Source organism: Delphinus delphis, chromosome 13 (genome assembly GCF_949987515.2).
Source record: "Delphinus delphis chromosome 13, mDelDel1.2, whole genome shotgun sequence".
In the NCBI taxonomy this organism is placed as follows: domain Eukaryota; kingdom Metazoa; phylum Chordata; class Mammalia; order Artiodactyla; family Delphinidae; genus Delphinus; species Delphinus delphis.
In genome coordinates, this window is record NC_082695.1 from 3,444,219 (window position 1) to 3,463,865 (window position 19,647).

At 47.5% G+C, this 19,647-nt stretch overlaps 1 protein-coding gene across 1 annotated transcript in view; it reads right to left on the reverse strand.

Annotated features, from left to right (window-relative positions):
• TMEM132C (transmembrane protein 132C) overlaps nucleotides 1-19,647 on the reverse strand; it is a 370,532-nt gene that overhangs the window by 59,078 nt on the left and 291,807 nt on the right. The window contains exon 4 of the mRNA XM_060027867.1: nucleotides 15,200-15,383. Within this exon, the coding sequence (XP_059883850.1) occupies nucleotides 15,200-15,383 (184 nt within the window). The remainder of the gene's footprint in view (nucleotides 1-15,199; nucleotides 15,384-19,647) is intronic.

The window sequence follows — 19,647 nt, forward strand, 5'->3', positions numbered from 1 at the left end:
CACCTTCATCATCACCATCATAACCATCACCACCATCGCCACCATCATCATCACCACCACCATCACCATCATCACCATCACCACCATCATCACCATCACTATCATCATCACCATCACCTTCATCATCACCATCATCATCACCACCATCACCATCATCATCACCATCACCCTCAACCTCACCATCACCATGTCCATCATCACCATCATCACACTCACCATTGCTATCATCGTCATCACCATCACCACCACTGTCATCAACAGCTTCATCATCATTCACCTCCTCCTCTGCACCCTTCTACCACAGATCTTTTCCAGTATGAAGTGTGAAAATCAAGAAGAGAGACACTGGAGTTAGCTATGGGTTCAAACCCGTTTTGCACCATTCCCAAGCCATGTAACTGTAGGAATATTAGCTACACCACAGGCCTCAGTGCCCTCACCCATGAACTGAAGACAATACAGGCTCCAGACACTGCTGAAGCAGCTGCTCTAAGGATTGCATGAAACAACGAATACGAAGCACTTAGCACAGTGCCAGCGCTCAGTAACTGTTAACTGCTATCATCATGGAAATGAATCTCAATGTGATTCAGCAAACTTGGATTTCACAGATTCACCACATCAGGAAAGCTCTAATTTCTGGAAATTTTTGCTGATTTTTGCCTCTGACTCTTGGGTTAGGCTCCCCAGGATGACACAACCACATTTTCAGAGGGATACTGGTGATGTTTGCCTCCAGGGAGGCTTCTCCATGAATGACACTCATGAACATAAAACAAGACCAAATATGGGAAAGTCTTTTACAAACTACAGAGTGCTGAGCAGATGTCAGGGAAGGGGGTTACGACCCACTGTCTAGCCTTTGGCCACTCACAGAACCAAGAAAGGCATCCAGTCCAGTTCTTTGCAGAACTGAGGATAAAACAACCCAAATCAGGCCTCCTGCGTGAAACTAGAAACTTCTGGAGATGTTGCAGATAAAGAAGGCGCTCTCATATTTCCCACGGTGTCAGCCCCCAAATTATGGGTGACATTTTTGTCTGCTGATTCCCAAAGTTCCAGAGTCCCTACCTCGACACGGAAGCCTGCCGAGAAATCAGGTCACGGAAAGGCCAACATTCACAGTGCATTTGGCAGTCCTGTTCCGGGAATTTCCACCTGCCCCAAATGTGGGAGCCAACTGGATGTTTGTATCCAGAGAGGCTTTATTTTGTTTGCTGGGTCTCCCAGAAGCAGGATTGTATGGTAGGAAGGTGGGTACGGGGGCGACACCTTAAAAATGAGTTAGCAAGTGTAATTTGGAAAAGGTTATGGTAAAAGAAAAATGCCTTAGACTATAGCTACAGCCTCTTAGCCAGTCTCTTAGATTCTGGATTGGTTAGAGGGGAAAAGAATCATCAACCACCCTGGGCAAGAGGAATAATGGAGCTGAGATAAGGAGGTTCAGGGAGGGGGGCTTCAGGAGGTGGCTGGACCCACCTTCTGGGGTCCTTAAACGTACAGTGTGCAACATGTAGTACTTTTGTCCTAAGCTTGGAGCCTTCCCACGATATGTGGGCAAGGGGCAGCTCCCACTCAGGCCAGGATTTGGGGCAAGGAGGTGGCATGGCGGGAGTGTGCACCATGTAAATGACGTCCACTTGGTCAGCCATAGCTGCTCAGAAGTTCTCTTTAGATTCGGAAACAGAATCACAAATTACCAAGAGCTCTTAGAATTTTCTGCCGCAGCCCCGAGGGATTATAGCTTCACTGCAGGCTGCTTTTAGTTAATGGAGATCAGTTTCGGGGCTTCATATGTAACCTGGTAGCAGGTGGCCCCTCCTAGGGAAAACTGGAATGCTCCCAGATGTGTGTTTGGAAGGCAAAGGGAACACTTTCAATAAAATAAATGAATGTGCTGATTTTGACCTTTTTAAACTCCGTGACAACATCCGGATGGAGACAAAGAAAAAAATCTCATTTCATCCAGCCGTTCCTATATTAATTTATAAAGCAAAATACCAAGATTAATTCTCATTCAAATCTGCACCCACCTAAGGTTCTTGAAAATGAAATTCCATTAACAATTCCTTTCATTTTTACTTTCAAGAGCTTTTAGTATGCAGGGACTTGGGCTTCAGTGATTTCTGCACTTGAGCACAGCAGGGATTCTGTAAGCATTTGGAAAACTGTTTTTTTTCCTTCCATTACAGGACACAATGCAGTATCTTAGAAAATTTGTTATTTAGAACCTCTTAATATTATGCGAGCAGGTATCTGAGATAATACTCACATTCGTAAGTGAATTTTAGGTCTGATGACAGTGAGTGATGTAAAATTCTTGCTCTGAGTAACTAGATCATTTCTCCCTTTTTGTGGGTGATATGTACACCCGCCCGACCCAGCATTTATCAACAAGAGTGAGGACAGTTTCAGTGGCTATGACTACCAGACGGCAGTCATTGGAAAAGGAATTATATACTGCTCACATACTAGTTTTCTTATAAATCCCCCCTTTTCAAGGTCCCTTCGGAAGGAGAGGAAGTAAGAGGGGCACCAAGAACCTTGAGCCACAGATGAAAGTCACTTTAGACTCTGGCACAGGCAAGGCAGAAATAAGTCCTTAGTTCGGTGCTAAAGCCTAAAATGAGGGTGAAAGGAAAACTGCCAAAAGAATGAACAACAGATAGCATCTCTTTCCCTGTAACTAAGGAAAATGGGTTTTACTTGGTTTGCAGATAAGTTCAGGCAGCAGGGCTGCCAAGTACAGTTGCACAGGCTTCGCACTGCACAAGGGCTTGCTTCTGGAGGTGTTCTGCAAAACAGAGGGAAGTCAAGTGTCTTATGCAAGGGCGCCTCTTTCTAATTTGCATGAAGACTCTGCTTGGGCCAGTGGTTTGGACCTTCCCTTAGGACATCATGAATTACGAAGAGGAAGCACATACGTATTTTCACAGCCATCTCTCCTAAAACAGAGAACACTGGTTTCTAAATGCAGCCTCTTTACTTTTCGATTTCATTAATGAAGGGCATGCTGATTCATGTAGCATGTAAGCAGGACCCTTGATTATTTGGTTCAGTCCTTAAACTCAAAATCTAGAACTTTAGCCTGGTATATTGTGCACATCCAATAAATGTTCGTTCAATGAATGAACCAATAGGGCATTCTGTACGCGAAACCACTGCTACAGGTAAACTGACATCTGCCCTTTGCTGTTTTCCCATTGCCTTGAGAATATTAATTATTAATCCCAGATTTTTCTGGAGGGAAGGTCACGTGAAGAGGATTTTAGTTGGAAAGGTAAATAATGAATAAAAATCCGTGTTCATAGTTAACTCACACGTTTGTAAAGAACTGTTTGGTCAGGAAGACTAAATCTGGGATCCGACTCTCCCTAAACGTCTCTTTTTATTACTAGTACCCATTTCTCCCAGCCGTCCTCACAAAGTCAGAGGTCCTCAAACATTTTGGTCTTGGGATCCCTTTACAGTCTTAAAAATTATTGAGGGCCCTAAAGAGCTTTTGCCTACATAGGTTGTGCTGATTGACATGTATTGTATTCGAAATTAAAACTGGAAGTTTTGGAAACTCAAGTTTTGGAAACTCGTTGTGGTTCTTTTTGGACCTGGCCTTATTCTGGGGTACACACACCATGCTAGGCCAATCGTAATCAGTGTGGTTGCCTCAAAATGGGATGCCCAGATAAGCTAGACTCAGGGTGAGGTCTGAGACTTCTGTTGGAACTCTTGGGGAAAAGGCAGACTTTCTCCTGGGAATGCTAAATTACGTGGATGGAAGCCCGCAGCTACCTTTGGGAAACCCTGCCTGAAAAGGAAGTCTGCAGACGGAAAAGCAGAGCTTAGAAAAAAAGACAAATGGATGGAAATGTTGTTTGAGTGCCTGGATCCAACAGTGCCTGAAGCCCTTGGACAACGGTGATTAATCCTCCTTTTGGATTAAGCCAGTTGAGCTCGTTTCTTGACACCTGCTCCAAAACTGGGTTGATAAAACACAAGGAATTCAAAGATCTTCCATCATGCTTTTTCTTTTTACGGTTAACATACCAGATCGCATACAGTATGAAAAAAAATGCAGCCCAATCACTGGACAGTCCCATAGAAACTACAGTGAGGGCTGAACAGATGAGGAATGATGGACAGGCTTGGACTCACAGCAGGGCTGGGGCAGAATCTGGACCTACATTTCCCACTCAGTCACCTTCATTACCATCCCTCTGTATCACCGCTCCACCTAATAAAGGGGCTACTGGCCACATGTGGCTGTTTACATTACAATGAATTACATTTAGGTGAAGTTAAAAGTTAAATTCCTCTGTGGCTCTAGCCAATTTGAAGTGCTCAATGACTCCAGGTAGCTGGTGGTACCCGTATGGGACAGTGCAGCTATGCAACCTTGCTACAGAAAGTTCCACTGGATAACACTGCCTTCTAAGTTTCTAAACATGTCTCTTTCCTCCTTCTTAGAGTATAACTGAAATGAATAACGTTTAGGAATGTGCAGAAGGTATATACATTATTAGAACTCACTAATTCAATGGGGATATTTGTTGAACATCTCTAGGTGCTGAGTATCATTCTGGAAGTTGAAGACACAGCCACGGACAAGTCCAAGAACATGCCCACACGAACATGCCTGGCCAGAGGGGAGATGGGTCACTGAGAGTCGAAAAACATCACACAGAACCTCATGTTGGGTAGAGGTGGATGTTGCAAAGGGAAAACCGAGCAGGGAGGGGGAGCCTTTGATCCGGGAGAGGGGTCCCTGAACCAGCAGCATCACTGTCACCAGGAAATGGCCAGAGATTCAAATCCTTGGGCGCCACCGCCATCTACAGAGCCAGAGTCACTGGGGTGGGGCTGGCGGGGCTGGCAACGCAGCCCCCAGTCACTGGCGTTTTAACAAGCCCCCAGGTGACGTTGACCATTCAGAAGTTTGAGAATCGCCTAAATAGCGCAATCTGCCCTCCTCTCTCAGTCCACGACTTGCTTTTAAAGTCTTACGGTTTATGAACAAAAGCTGGACAAAAGACCCTGCGCAGCCCTTGAACTCTCTTCTCATCTGAAAAAAAAGGAGTGGATGATGCTGTAAAACAGGTCTAAATACAAAGTCTATTTGTAGAAGGGATTGAAATGGCTCCAGAGGATTCATTACGTCCGCACAGACACATCTTCTGTTTTTTCCTCCAAAATATTTCCTTTTTCCTCCTGTGGGACAATTACTGAAAATGAATTGTAAATTCATTCCTAGATGAATGCTCTAACCGGTTTCAAATGCCGACATAATTATGGGGCGGCAGAAGAAAGGCTGACAATTATTGAATGTTAGCCTTGGCACTGCTAACCACACAGAAAACAGTAAGAATCATACATCTTCCTTTCAGCTGGAGAAATTCTGGCAACAAGTATTTTGGAGCAATGTCCTTTTGGCAGGAGCAGTGCCAGGGGCTGGTGATCAAACGATGGAAGAGACAGGAGTCTCTCAGTTCGAGGACAGATACGGTGGGTCATTTATTCATTCATTCAATCCACAGTTCCTTATTAAGCACCTACTGTGTGCGAGGCGTTGTTCTAGATGCTATTGATAGAGCGGTCCCTTCCCTCCTGGAGTTGACATGCCAGTGGGGAAATTCAGACAATGAACGCATAAATAAACAGGCGACTTTCTGTCCTACTATGAAAGAAAATCAAGGCAGTCAGGGCAGATAGAGTGACTGGGCTGTGAGAAGATGAGGTCACTGAAAGCAGTCTGAGAAGATTTCAGCAGGGATCTGTATAACATGGGGAAAATGCAGTACGGAATCTGGAGGAGAGGTTCCAGACACAGGAAGCAGCAAGTGCAAAGGCCCTGGGGCTGGAATGCAGTGGAAGGGGAGGCGAGGAAGATCACGAGGTCAGAGAGCAGCTGTGGGCCAGACATTCAGGGCTGCCTAGGCCCTGGTGAGTCCCACTGTACTTCTTTCTTTCTTTCTTCCTTCCTCCCTCCTTCCCTCCCTCCTTCCTTTCTTCCTCTTTCTCTCTCTCTCCGTCTTTCCTTCTTCTGCAAGGGGAGTTATCCGAGGAGTGCCATTCTGGAGGAGAGAGACCTGGTCAGGTTCTCAACATGAGGAATGAGCTGTCAGGGGTCAGGATGGCAGCAGGGAGACGATGGTGGCTCGGATAATCCTGTGGCTGTAAGGCAGGGAGATGCCACAACCTCTGAGACCTGTTTGTGACAAACACAACCCAGATGGGTAGGTGCCACATCAGAGTGTGTGGCGGGCGTTAGGGGAACCGGCAGGGGGGTAGAATTCTGCGCCCACAATGCGTTATTCCTGCTGTAGCATCTCACCGGCCACCTGGAGTCCTTAAGAGGCTAACTTATCCTGCCCAGTGGTTTCCAGGCCGTTCTTGACTTCCTTCCCATGGAACTGACCAGGATCCAGCATCCTCTGGAGGTGAAGATCCGTCTTCTCAGCTGGCAGTCGCTGGGGCTCCGCAGACGGCGGTGCTGCGGGAGTGCGTCTGCACCTCAGAACTCGCCGTCTTAGGTGAGAGGCAGCAGGAGGGAACAAGGGCCCCAGACGCAGAGGGGACTTTCAAAGCAGACATCGCAGGATAATGTATGGGATGCTGCACACGGGGATAGGGCCTGTTCTTTGCTGTTTCCCCAGCCTGGTGCACAGCCGCCCAGCAGACAATATTTGATGGAAGATGGAACAAATGGACGGTAAGGGACTCTAGGCCGAAATGAAATAGAGACGAAATCCCAGCTGTCACGGAGCCAACCTTCCAGATTGGGGGAGGGCTGGTGGAAGCAGGCAATAAATATGTAACCAAATAAAAACGTGGGACTTCCCTGGTGGCACAGTGGTTAAGAATCCGCCTGCCAATGCAGGGGACATGGGTTCGAGCCCTGGTCCGAGAAGATCCCACATGCCGTGGAGCAGCTAAGCCTGTGCGCCACAGCTACTGAGGCTGCGCTCTATAGCCTGCGAGCCACAACTACTGAGCCCGCATGCCACAACTACTGAAGCCCGTGCGCCTAGAGCCCGTGCTCCGCCACAAGAGAAGCCACCGCAATGAGAAGCCCGTGCACCGCAACAAAGACCCAACGTAGCCAAAGATCAATTAAAAAATTAATTAATTAAAAAAATAAATAAAAACTTAAAAAAGAGAATGTCGGGGAATGATAAAAGAGGAATTTCCTCAGCTATGAGGAGACTAAGATATAGTAGCACAACAGCGCGGGGTGTCAGGAGACAGCTCTGGATGCTATGGGGGGAGGGGGACCCTCATGGGCTGAGTCTGCAGGAACCAGGCGTGGCGGGGAGACCTGCAGGGGGAGGACTCAGCAAGGACAAGGATGCTGAGCGTGGAGGCGCTGGGCAGCACCTCAAACCGCACCTGGCACACAGTAGGTGCTTAATAAGGAGAGGTTCACTGTGGCATCGCCCTCTCCCCACAGGCTGGGGTGACGGAGGGCTTGGGGTGAGGGTTTAATTCTCTGCGGCCACAGCTCTTAGTCTTTTTTGTGTCATGGGCATGTCTCACTGGCTCGTGAAGCCTAAGAATCCTTCTCAGAATAAAGTCTTTATAATTAAAAAGATACACGCACCCCAGTGTTCACTGCAGCACTGTTCACAGTAGCCAAGACACGGAAGCAACGTAAGTGTCCATTGACACTTGAATGGATACAGGAGATGTGGTACGTATATGCAATGGAATACTACTCAGCCATAAAAAAGAACGAAATAATGCCGTTTGCAGCAACATGGATGGACCTAGAGATGATCATACTAAGTGAAGTAAGTCAGACAGAGAAAGACAACTATCATATGATATAACTTACATGTGGAATCTAAAGATGTGGTACAAATGAACTTATTTACAGAATAGAAACAGACTCACAGATGTAGAAAACAAACTTATGGTTACCAAAGGGGGAAGAAGGGGGAAGGAATAAATTGGGAGATTTGGACTGACACATACACACAGCTATATATAAAATAGATAACTAATAAGGACCTACTGTAGAGCACAGGGAACTCGACTCAATACTCCATAATGGCCTATATGGGAAAAGAATCTAAAAAAGAGTGGATATATGTATATATATATAACTGTTTCACTTTGCAGTACAGCAGAAACTAACACAACATTGTAAATCAACTATACTCCAATAAAAATTAATTTAAAAAAGAATAAAGTCTTTAAATGCATAAAATAAAATACGTAGGCTTGCAAAGGAAGCCAATTGTGCTGAAATACAGGTATCAAAATATAAAGAATATCTGAACTAGAGTCATGCATGTGCTTCTGTGTTAGTGCACCTCAAAATAAGATCTAGGATTGGGTGTAAAGTGACCATAATTTCCAATTAGTGAAAAGTAGAAATGGTATTTCAGGGTGCCTGGATCGCCAGTAATATGTATGGAAATCTGTGAAACGAGTGCAGTGGTGGCTGCTAATACTTTGGGGGATCTCTGTTCATAATGGGCGGAAATGCTGAGTTTTGGTTAGAGGTTGTTAGTGAACGTGGAGGTGGAATTTTTCCCGTTCAAGTTCACAGACCTGCCTGAGGTCTCTGTGATTCCCAAAGGGACTAAAGACCCCTTCAGGCGTGCTGTGGCATTTTTACGTCCTGGTCATCTGCCACTTCCCATCCTCTCGCCACTCTCTCCCAGGACTGTTTTTCTGACATTCCAGCGGGAAGGCTGGCTGGGGTCGTGAGGTGGGTGACCACATTCTCGCTGGGAACGTGGGGTTTTGGGGTCACTCGGGCTGCGGACAGATTCCCCTGGGGTGTCCCCTCCCCCATCCAAGGTGATTCTGACTACACATGGGTGAACATTTCTATACTAACATCATGTCTTTAGGGGATTTATAAACAACTGGTTCAATACCTACTGAAGTATACCTACTGAAGTAGCATTTCCTTTTAAATATAATTAGAAGTTTAACACGGAACTACTTAAGGTAAAAGAGCTAGCATTTCCTGAAGGCTTACCTGTGCCAGGCAAGGAATTCTGAGTACATTTAGTTCTCAAAACAGTCCTACGAGTCTGGTATTATTTCTATTCCCACTCTACAGATGAGGCACAGAGAGGTCAAGACACTTGTCCAAGGTCACACAGCCATTCAGAGGCAGAGCTAGGACTTACGCCAACATAGTTGGCTCCCAATTCCTATACTGTTCTCTATTAGAGAAAATATTAAATAAAGGATAAACTCAGTGGTGTCTGGACATCGTAAAAAGTGAGAAGTTGGTGTGCTAAGGGTTGGCAGTTAATTGTGCCACGGTGCATGCGGTTTTCTCTCCTGGGGTCCCCTCTTATAGTACGTGGGCTCCGACTGACATTCAGGGTGAGGAAGAAGACAGCGCTAGCCTGTGAGTCCCTCCCGCTAGTCTTCCTATGTTAGAATCACTTTTTTTCTCCATCTCCATCTCTCATCCCCAGTGAAGTAATAGAATCTTTAAAATCAGAGCAGTTTTTACCTTCTACGCAATGTAAGTAAAACAATGGAAAGTATAAACTTGGGAAAGACCTGAGCCATTGCTCATCCCCCCACCCCTTCCTTTTACTGATGGGGAAACCCAAGATCACGTAATGATGGTGAAAACATGAATGACAATCATAATCACATTTCTGGAGCATTTTCTTTGTGGCAGGCAGTGAATAAGGTACCATTAATTGGATAACTAATCAGCAACCTCGAAACCATTGCCACCAAGTCAAAACAGCTTCTGATGAGTCACAGATCAGCTTTTTAGACACAAATCTGGGCTGGTTAGTTGGAGAGAGGGACATTTTTAAATTGAATTCCAAAGAAAATCTCCAGCTGTGGCAAGGAAAACACTTATTCTGCCCATATAGTTATTTTTCAACTGCGCAAACATTTTTCAATTGCCGAGAGCATCAAAGCCATCCTTGAAATACTCCTAGAGAATTACAAATGTAAAATCTTCAAGTTGGAGAAGGAGCGTGGAGAACAGGGTGCTTTGGGAAACTCAGAAAACATTATCTTTTCATTGTCCCTTTAAAAATAATATTATTCCACCCCTGTCAAAGGAGATGTCCCTCGATTCTCTGAAATGCCTGTATTTGCCTTTCTCTAACACAGGATATTGCCAACACGCTTCCCCACGGACTTCAAAGCCAAGTTAAGTCCTCCATCACTTGTAGATTGACAGGGGGTCCAAGGGCATCTCTGCAATGCCACAGGCCTGCGAATGGACGTTCCGTTCCCCAGTCTGGTTCTCTGAATTTAGCAACAACAAAGGATGCAGAGAAGTAACCACGGGATACTGCTGGGTAGAACTATCCGGCCACGGGGTTCAGATAGCCCAGTGAGATCCCTTAACCTCTCCCCTCACAGACTGAGGACAGTTGTGATGTGTCCTCTGGGAAGGAGAGTCGGAAGCACGTACCCCTCGGTATCCCTCAGCATCCTGGCTGGAAACAGAAGGTCCACTCAAAGGAGGTGAACTGGAGAGTGTGTGATGACAGAGCTGTGGGCAGGATCAAAGGAAACAGCCAGGGACGGTGCAATACCCAGATGTCCATCTCAGCTGGGAGCCTGACGCAAGCAGCCCAGTTACTGGTACCCAGAGGGAGGAGGACCATGGAAAACAGCCTCTTTGACAGAACGGGAGCTGTACGCAGAGAGGACCATGCCCCTGGCGAACGTGCGGCAAGATGGGGCCGGGGGTGGGACAGGGATACAGCAAGAGGCGGAGGCATAGGGGTGCAGCAGTGTTCCAGAACTGCTGTAACGAAGTACCACAAACTGGGGGGCTTCAAACGACAGCAATTCATTCTCCTGTGATTCTGCAGACCCTAAGTCCAAAATCAAGGTGTCCCTAGGGCGGGCTGCCTCTGAAGGCGCTAGGGGAGAGCCGTCCTTGCCTCTGTTCTAGATTCTGCAGGTTACTGGCAAGTTTTGCTTTCCTTGGCTTGCACGTGCATCTCTCCAAGCTCTGCCGCCATCCCCAAACGGCCTTCCCCCCTGTGGTCTCCTCCAGATATCCCAATTGAGCTCTCCTTGTAAGGACGCCAGTCACTGGATGTTGGACCTCATTTTAATTTCTTTTTTTTGGCCTCACCGCGTGGCATGCGTCTTGCGGGATCGAACCCGGGCCCTCGGCAGTGAGATTGCGGAGTCCTAACCAATGGACTGCCAGGAAACTCCCCTACCGTTTTATTTTTAAATAAACTGCAGGGAGAAACTCTGAGACATGAACAGAACTGGGAACCGGTTACACGCCATCCCCTCGTCCCGCGTTATTCGTCTTCGTGGAAGCACCTTATCATGACCTGGTCTTAGCGTAAGAAATAGCTTCCTATTTGCTGTCTGTCTGCCTCCCACATCCCCCTGCCCCTGAGGGGAAGCCCTGTTAGTTTACTGCTGACTCCTCCGATGGAACACAACATGCACCCACAGTGCCTGCACCTCGTAAGAGCTCAGGGTGAGGTTGAGTGGCTTCTGCACATCTTTATTCTTGAAAAGAGACCAGCATCCCCGCACCCCTGCCGCCAACCTGCAGAAACTGTCACATGGAGGTCTCATGTGACACTCTCGTCGGGTCTCAACTAGCGATGTGAATACTTTTCTCTTATGTCAAAGAAGAACTGAAGCCCAAGCACTAAAGTTGCCGCTTCGTCTCCTAGTCTGTGCTGGCCCCAGGCTGCCCTGGACCAGCCTTCCGTCCTGGTCCCAGCAGCCAGACCCCTCCCTCTATTCCCCCCCAGCTGATGTGGGCACCTTGAGGGCAGGAGCTGAGGACTGGCGGGCTGGGAGATGCTCGAAGGCCAAGGAGCTGGACCCTGAAGCTTTCTTGCCCCCATGCAAGGAAAGGGTCCTGTCGCTGAGTTAAGTCTGACGGCGGGGTGGGTAAACGATGGCTTTGTGAGGCCGAGTTCTCCACCCAGGATGGTGCTGGGGGCGGGCAGTGTGATCCAGGGGGCTCCCGCCTGGAAGGGTCACTCTGCTGGAGAGTTGAGGGTACCGTCCTCTGCTCCTTCCGTCTCATTTACTCACTGGGAGTTGGAAGGTACTGCTGGGTGAGACAGAAGGCCACCGAGAAGCACATGGGTGGCGTCATGGCTTTCTTCCTGGATTTAGGCAGGGGTTTGAGAAGGCCTGATTTTAAGGTGAGAACTTCCCCAACGAGGCTCATTTCCTATTCGGGAATCCTCTATGTTACCTTTGGGCAGTTTGCTTTTCTTTAGAACGAGCAACGATTGGGGCAATTAATTGTTTTCAAAGACTGACCCGTTGCCTCACTGGCTGCTGACAGGTAACATAAAGATGTGCCTCTTGTTCAGTTTTCTAAAACATTTCTCATCTTCTAGTCAAGCTGCCATTTCATTTGCTACTTCCTTTCAATAAAAGTTTCTGTTTTGGCCTCTTCTCAAGGTACTAAAGCTCATTCCAGAAAAACAAAACAAAACAAAACAAAACCTTTGAAAATACAGAAAATAAGAGAATAGAAATCCCTCCAAATTGCCTCTTTTGTTGTCCACTCGCTAGTATAGTTCCTAACTGTCCACATCACTTTGCAGAGTTGATGTCAAACTGTACATTCGAGGGGAAGCAAAAGGATGACATCACATGAGCTCTTAAATCCGGCCGTCGGAAGTCCTCGTTCTGTTCCGTTCAGTCAGCCACTCTGTGACCTTCCGGATGAAGCCAGTTTGAATTCATTTACAGTTATTTGCACACAAAAGGATTCTGGGTGTGACATAAGTCGTCATTTCACTTTACCTTAAAGCTATTACAAAAACATAATAAGCACAATAATAATGATACGTTGCTTCAAAGAAGGCTTTCTTGTAGTCCCTTGAAAAGCATGGCCAGGGGCTTCCCTGGTGGCCCAAGGGTTAAGACTCAGGGTTTCCAAATAGCAGGGGGCATGGGTTTGATCCCTGATCGGGGAACTACGATCCCACAAGATCCCACATGCCACGGGGCACGGCCAAAACAAAGAGCGTGGCCAAAATCCTATCTCATATACTTACAATGACTTTACTTTTCACAGTATCTGCAGGGCTTATCTTTTTGAAATAGGTAGCGTGGGAACTAGGCACCTACACCCTAGAACTGGTGTCGAGGTCCTGTGACATAGGTCTGCAAACTTTCTCTCTAAAGGGCCAGACAGAAATTATTTCAGGGTTTGTGACCCAAGGGGCAAAACTGAGCATATCAAGAAGCGACTTATATCACCGTTCAAAACGTAGCTATTTGAAAATGCAAAAACCATTCCTAGCTCGCGTGGTGTACCAAGAGAGGCAGCAGATTGAATCTGGCCCATGGGCTGTAGACTGTTGAGGCCTCTTCTAGGACATGAAAAGTCAAGAGAAGTCATTTTCTAACCTCAGAGTGTTAACAAATCCTAACACCTCCTGCGGTGGACATTTGTTGCTGTGTCTGACTAGCAGTCATTGCCCCTCCTTCAGTGGAATCAGATTTTCCCATCGTGCACCACGCCTACCAGCCCTCCACCTGATCCCAGACATGCTCCAGGGGGAGGTGTTCCCCAGGCCTGGCCATTCAGAGCATCACGTCCTTTTGGCTTCCGTGACTGGCTTCCCAGGTTAGACGCGTGACCCAAGCCAAGACAATCAATCCCAATCAGAGCCAGTCCTAGGAGTTTTCCTGGGTGATCGGCAATGGTCTTTCACTCTTTTCCTGCTGGATGGGATGCTGTGACTATGTCAGCAAGGCACTGCCAGGGGCCACCTTGGGGACAGAGCCTCCTGGGCCGTGACTCTAGCCAAGAGGAGCACAGAGCTGAGAGGGGGAGAGAAGCCACCTTCCGTGATCACGTCATTTGCACACCTGCACCCTTGGTACTCAACCTGCGCTCTGCTGTCTCTGTCTAGAGGCATCGGCGTAACTCAGGAGCTTTAAAAAATACCCAACACAGACCTCCTAAACGAGAACCTGCATCTGAGAAGAATCGTCAGGTGACCTATATGAACATGAACATTTGAGAAACACTCTTCTAGACTTTTTAAGTTATATGTGAGCTGGTTACTTCTCATCGTGCTTAAGCCAGTTTGAGTCAGGTTTTCTGTCACACGGAACTCAAAGACTTCTAATTGATACATTTCTTAACCTGGTGTCAATGAAGCCTGCTTATTCCAAAGCTGAACTGAAATTAGTTTTAGAATATCCACGTCAGGCTCCGTGTCTCTGAAGGCGAATCCTGGCAAAGACCACTGGAGCTATACTTCAGAACGCTCTTCCAGTGCCTCTGAAACGCCACCCTCTATGTATCTCCATGAGGGGGACTTAACACTTGTGCACAGGCAGGGTCCTGGAGAATATAGTCCCAGGGCTTGGCAGACGTGGTGAGCGACCACAGGACAGAGTTACCGTCTAGCCCCTTATCATCCTCTTCTCTTCTCAGTTCCAGCTGCACGGGGTCTAGCTAGAAGTTGGTAACCCGGGTTTGTGTATACTCTATTCGTGTCGTGTTCTACTTGTGTCAATCACATGTTGACTTACTGTGTCATGAGGCAGAGACTGGGGTAGTCACCCAGCTTTTCCTCTGCACCCATGTTTCCCAGCCCTCTTGAAATCTGACGGGACCACAGGACTCCTTCTGCCCAAGGATGTGTGTGAAAGTGTCCTACGTAATTTACACGCCATTGCTTAGAAGAGCTTGCGGGCCACTCTGACTGCTCCTCTGTCTTTGCCACCAAGAAGGCCACGTGTTTCTGATGTTCCAGCTCCAAGATGATGACGTATCCATCAGTCTAGATCCCTGAGGGACTGCCTGGAACAGAGCCCCCTACCATCTAAACCACGTGGCAGAAGCAAGAACAACCTAGATGGCATTAGGCACCTAAGATTTGGGGGTTGCCTGTAGCAGCAACATACCATACCCATCTTAATAGACATAGTGACCTCAAGCTTCCTTATAAGAAAGGAACAGAAGTAAAAAGAACTGGAGTAGACTTCAAGAAGGGAAAGTAAGTAAATACTATAAATTTGGCAAATGTCATGAAGCTGCTATGAAAATAGCTGAAGTTGAGACAGGCTGGATTAACGACGACAGCAACTTCCAAAGACCAGGAAGAGGGGAAATTGTGAATGCAAACGTCCCATGAAACAACCGCGGCAAACATCCTGGGAAAGAGACGAGGGACACCAGGGTACAGTCAGACAGCTGAACACACGATCACACGCGCATCCATGATCACACCGGTCTTACCATGGCCAAGGGCACGATGCCAACCAGGTCTTTCTGGCTGATGAAGATCTCAGACACGGCGATGTCCGTGGTCCCCCTCCGCGGGTATTCCACCTGCCAGGTGATGGGCTGACTCCCCGACAGGCTGCTGAAGCTGGCGATTTCAAAGTTCATCTGCACAACCTCATTGAATAAACTGCTGCTTCTGGAAGAGAGCAGAGGAAAATAGCTTTAAGCTGACTTGGTTCGGTGGAAGGACATTCAATCCCTTTGCTCCATTCTCCTCACGATTATAACTAGAATGTAAGGACAAAGGAAATGCCTTTCAGGCACAGCACCTGGGACTTGGCACCAGCTACAATGTAGGGACCTGGGCGGGTGGGATGGAAGAGCGCCCACACGTTGAGAATGCGGCCGAAGAATCTTCAACATTGAGCATCAGCGTCTGTGCTGATGGGTCTCTTGGACTGATTCTGACTAGCTCTTCAGACAGTGAGTTAATCCCGTTTGCCTCACCCTGGCACCATGGACCTGGATGACCTTGGAACTCAGTGGACCCCCTTGAAGTTCAGCGTCGTTTGTGTGGTAGGTATTGTAAGCAGCTAAATCAACGTCTTTCAACCCCTTCCTAGCTTATCCTCCTACAGAAGCTGAGAAGCATGAAGTGACCTTTCTAGACTCCCTTGAAGCTACCTGCAGGCCTAAAGCCAAGTTTCCACTTGTCAGAGCCACTCTACTGGTACTTAGATGTAGAAGTGGGTTATGAAGCGGCAGTGGGGAAGGAAATTAGGATTTTTCTGACAAGCATCATGGTCCGGGTTCTTCCGGGGCAGCTGTGGTGGTTCTGTCATCCAGGCCCCTGTATTATCATGCCAAGTGATGTTTCCAGTGCAAAGGTCCACTGCAGAGTTGGTCATTTTTCTTGTCTGTATTTCTTCCCTGTCTGCCCTGTCCCTGGCTGTGTAATAAACACATTCAATTCAACAGCTCTCCTAGAGATTCCTGGAATTGTCCAGTATCCCTTAAGGAAAACTCTTCTCTTTAGAAGGGCTAGTTAGCTAAAGGGACTCTGATGTCTGCAACTAAGAAATCTGACCACTACCCTGTATTTGAAGTGGGCCCAGATATATGTATTTTTTAAAAGCAAGCTTGCCCCAGCAATTCTGATGCTTGGGGAATGACCGACAGTCCAAACATCTCATTTTTCGGATGACAAAACGGAAGCCCAGGAAGGGAAAATTGCTTGTTCTCCACCACAGAGCTCGTTAGTGGCAGAAGCAAGCTGAACGCAGCCTCTCCCAATTCCCAGCCCTGTGCTCTCGACGGCATTCTCCTCTAATTTAGTTGGGGGTCGAGTATGAAATTACAAGACACCAAGCAAGTCTCCTTAGAACAGAGATGGGCAAACTGTGGTCTGTCAGCCAAATGCAGCCTGCTACCTGTTTTACGTAAACAGTCTCACTGGACCACAGCCCTGCCCGCTTGTTTATGTGTTTTCTCTGGCTGTTTTCGTGTTACATACAAGAATATGGTTGAATAATTATGTCAGGTAATGTAACACCTGCAAAGCCTAAAGTATTCACTAACTGGACCTTTACTGAAGAAGTTGGCCAGCCCTTGTTTTTAGGAGGTCAGAGAAGGGAAAATGGGAGAAGCTTTCTGGAACTACTGAATCGAAAGAATCAATGTTGGTGGAGGCAACAAGGAAGGGCATCCCAGGCATACAGCTGGGTTTGTAAGGTGGGCCAGGGAGGATCTGGAGGCCAGGCTGAGGGGCCCCCAATACCCTTTGCCTGTAGGCTAAATATTAAGTAAGTGGTGGGCCAAAAGTTAGCACTCTCTCGGCTGGCAGCTTCTGGGAAGGTCACCTGATGTCAGGTGAACTGAGGGGGATTTTCCACAGCACATCAAGAAAGAAACACCAGAGATGTTAACACTGCGTCCCAAGCATGTGCTGGTACCACTGTGAAGCGTCACGGAGAAACTCTTCCCTCTGCTGTGGGGATTATCAGTTAAAGATGCACCCACTCAATCTTCAGGTCTTGCCCAGCAACCAGAACGCTAATTTCTCACTCTGTTACCCTCAGGCCCGTTCAGAGGGCTGGGGCGGGACGTATCAGCAAGGTCGCTGCACCAGCCAAAGCACCGGCACTCATGAATCTTCCTTCCGGTACTCCGGGCTGGAAGTGGAGCCCGGAGGAGAGCGATTTATGAGCTGCTGCGTATCCCTCTGGGAGGGAAAACGATTTCAGCGTCTGGAACCTCAAGCCATGGGCTGTGCAAGATCAAGAGTGAATTATTTGTCTTGGAAAATGAGGGAGACGTGTCTGGAATCTGGAGTGTTTCCAAACTAAGCCTTCTTGGCCCAGCAGCTAAGGCCTGGAGGGATCGGGGTCTGCTTAACTCAACTTCCGGACATCCCTCCTGCATGCTCTGGCCAGCCTCTCCCTGCACTCGGCTCATGACTTCCCTCATTTCAGGGGGTTTAATCTTGCCCTCTCAGGACTCACACCCTCCCTTGGTACCTCCTTATCTGCAGCAGAGCTGGCTACTTGGCTGTGCTCGCTGGAGACGTAGCTGTTGCTTATCTGACCCTCTTCAACTAAGAATTCCCTTTCCTTAGTACTGCACGTGGCAAAAATCCAGTTATCCCAAGATCCCGTCGTGGCCCCTAAAGGATGCCTACACGGAGAATAATGCTAGAGGTTTTACAATGTGCCTTCGACCTACCCCCTTCTTTAAGGCGGAAGACTCCTGCCCTAAAGACAGTGCAGTGTGGTGACTTCCTAACTGTGGTCCATGGGACCCCTAGTGTACCCGGGGGGTGTGACAGTGCTGGCTTTGGGGCTGGAACTGGTCCTTGATACAGCCCTTTCCTCCATCTCACTCCTGCTGCACAGATCCAGTGTTACATGTTGGGAATATTGGGCATCCAAGAAGTATTTCATTAAAGAATGAAACAGAAAGGAAGTGGTAAAGGGCAGGAGGGAGGTTAGTGGGTAGAAGCAAGAAGAGGACCCGTGACTCTTTCAAGGGAACACAGCCAGTGTCATGACTCATCTGCTGTCACCTTCCAAGCAGACCTCCTGAGCTCACGTCCCGGCATCAGCCGTTACCGGCTGGGTTACTTTGGGCAGCTCTGCCCTTTTTTCCCTAGTTGCCAAGTGGGAACTCAACTCCTTCCCATTTCATGGAGTTGATACGAGGATTAAATAAATGATCACGTATGTCTGAGGCGCTTAGAACAGAACTTGGCACGACCAAAGGTTAATAAATGTGAGCTCTTCCTCTTTTTAGCAGGACTTGACACTATGTTCATCCTCTGTGACTTTAGACTTGGTCAAAAGCCACCTTTTAAACGTGCCCCTTTAGGGCTGGTCCAGGAGCTCCCGGAGAACAAGCCAGAGTATAGATGCCAATTCCCTGCTGCTCATCAGGAACTGGGATCTGTTCAGATTTGTATACAGTGCATTTACTTGATAGCTGCTCCTGTCAGACACACCATGGTATGATACATTATGCTAGCAGATGGGGACCAAGAAAAGAAGAAACCTGTCTGCAATTCTGTCTGTGGCCAGTGCTTTCCTACTCCCTCTGAGCCAACTGAAATCTCTGTTAAGCCTTTGCCTTGAAGGGACCAAGAACCCTCCGTGCCAGCCTATATGGGGCTTGTGATATCTTTGGAGTAATAAATAGAGGAACTGAAACCCTTGAGTGACTCCAGAGAGAGCCCAAGAACCACTACTTGCTAAATCAATAGTGTAGATTTATGGCAGTAACTCTCAAAAGAAATGTTCAAAATTGGCTTAAAAAAAGCTCTTACCCAAAAGCAAATAAATTCCCCCAATAGTCACAATAAAGTTTGGACTTTGGAAACCCAATTTATCAAACCTCTTAGGTGTTGCACTCCATCTTGTAAGAAAATGAGGTCTCGGTGTATCTTAAGAAGCCAAAAGGGCTTTGCCTCCCCACCGTGGAGTGTAAGGGATTTCAGCTCCCAAGTCAGACACTGATGACAGCTTACCGCCTGCAGAAAGCAATGAGACTAACAGAATGAAGAGATCAGCCTTATAACAGGGAAGCAGAAGAATTTGGCCCAGGCTTCGTCTGATTCATTTTACTTCATGTGTATTTCATGAAGGCAAAGGACACACACATCTCCTCTGGGAAAGGCTTTATTAGATAGTCCCATTGACCCCACCATCCACAGGAATGCCCTGATGATCTCTGGGTGCTCTCCACGGTGCTGCAGCATATCGGTCTGAGCTGCAAGTGGCAAGCAACAGAAAACACCTTGAGCTGACCGATAAAGAAAAGGGAACGTAACACGTGCCTCAAAATTACTAGCAAGTGTGGAGAAAAAGACACAGAGAATAGGCGGGAGCAAAGGAAAGCGGGACAAAACCAGTTCTAGACGGGACACCACTGCTGATGCCAAAACGAATTTTCTACTGTCCTTGACGCTTTGC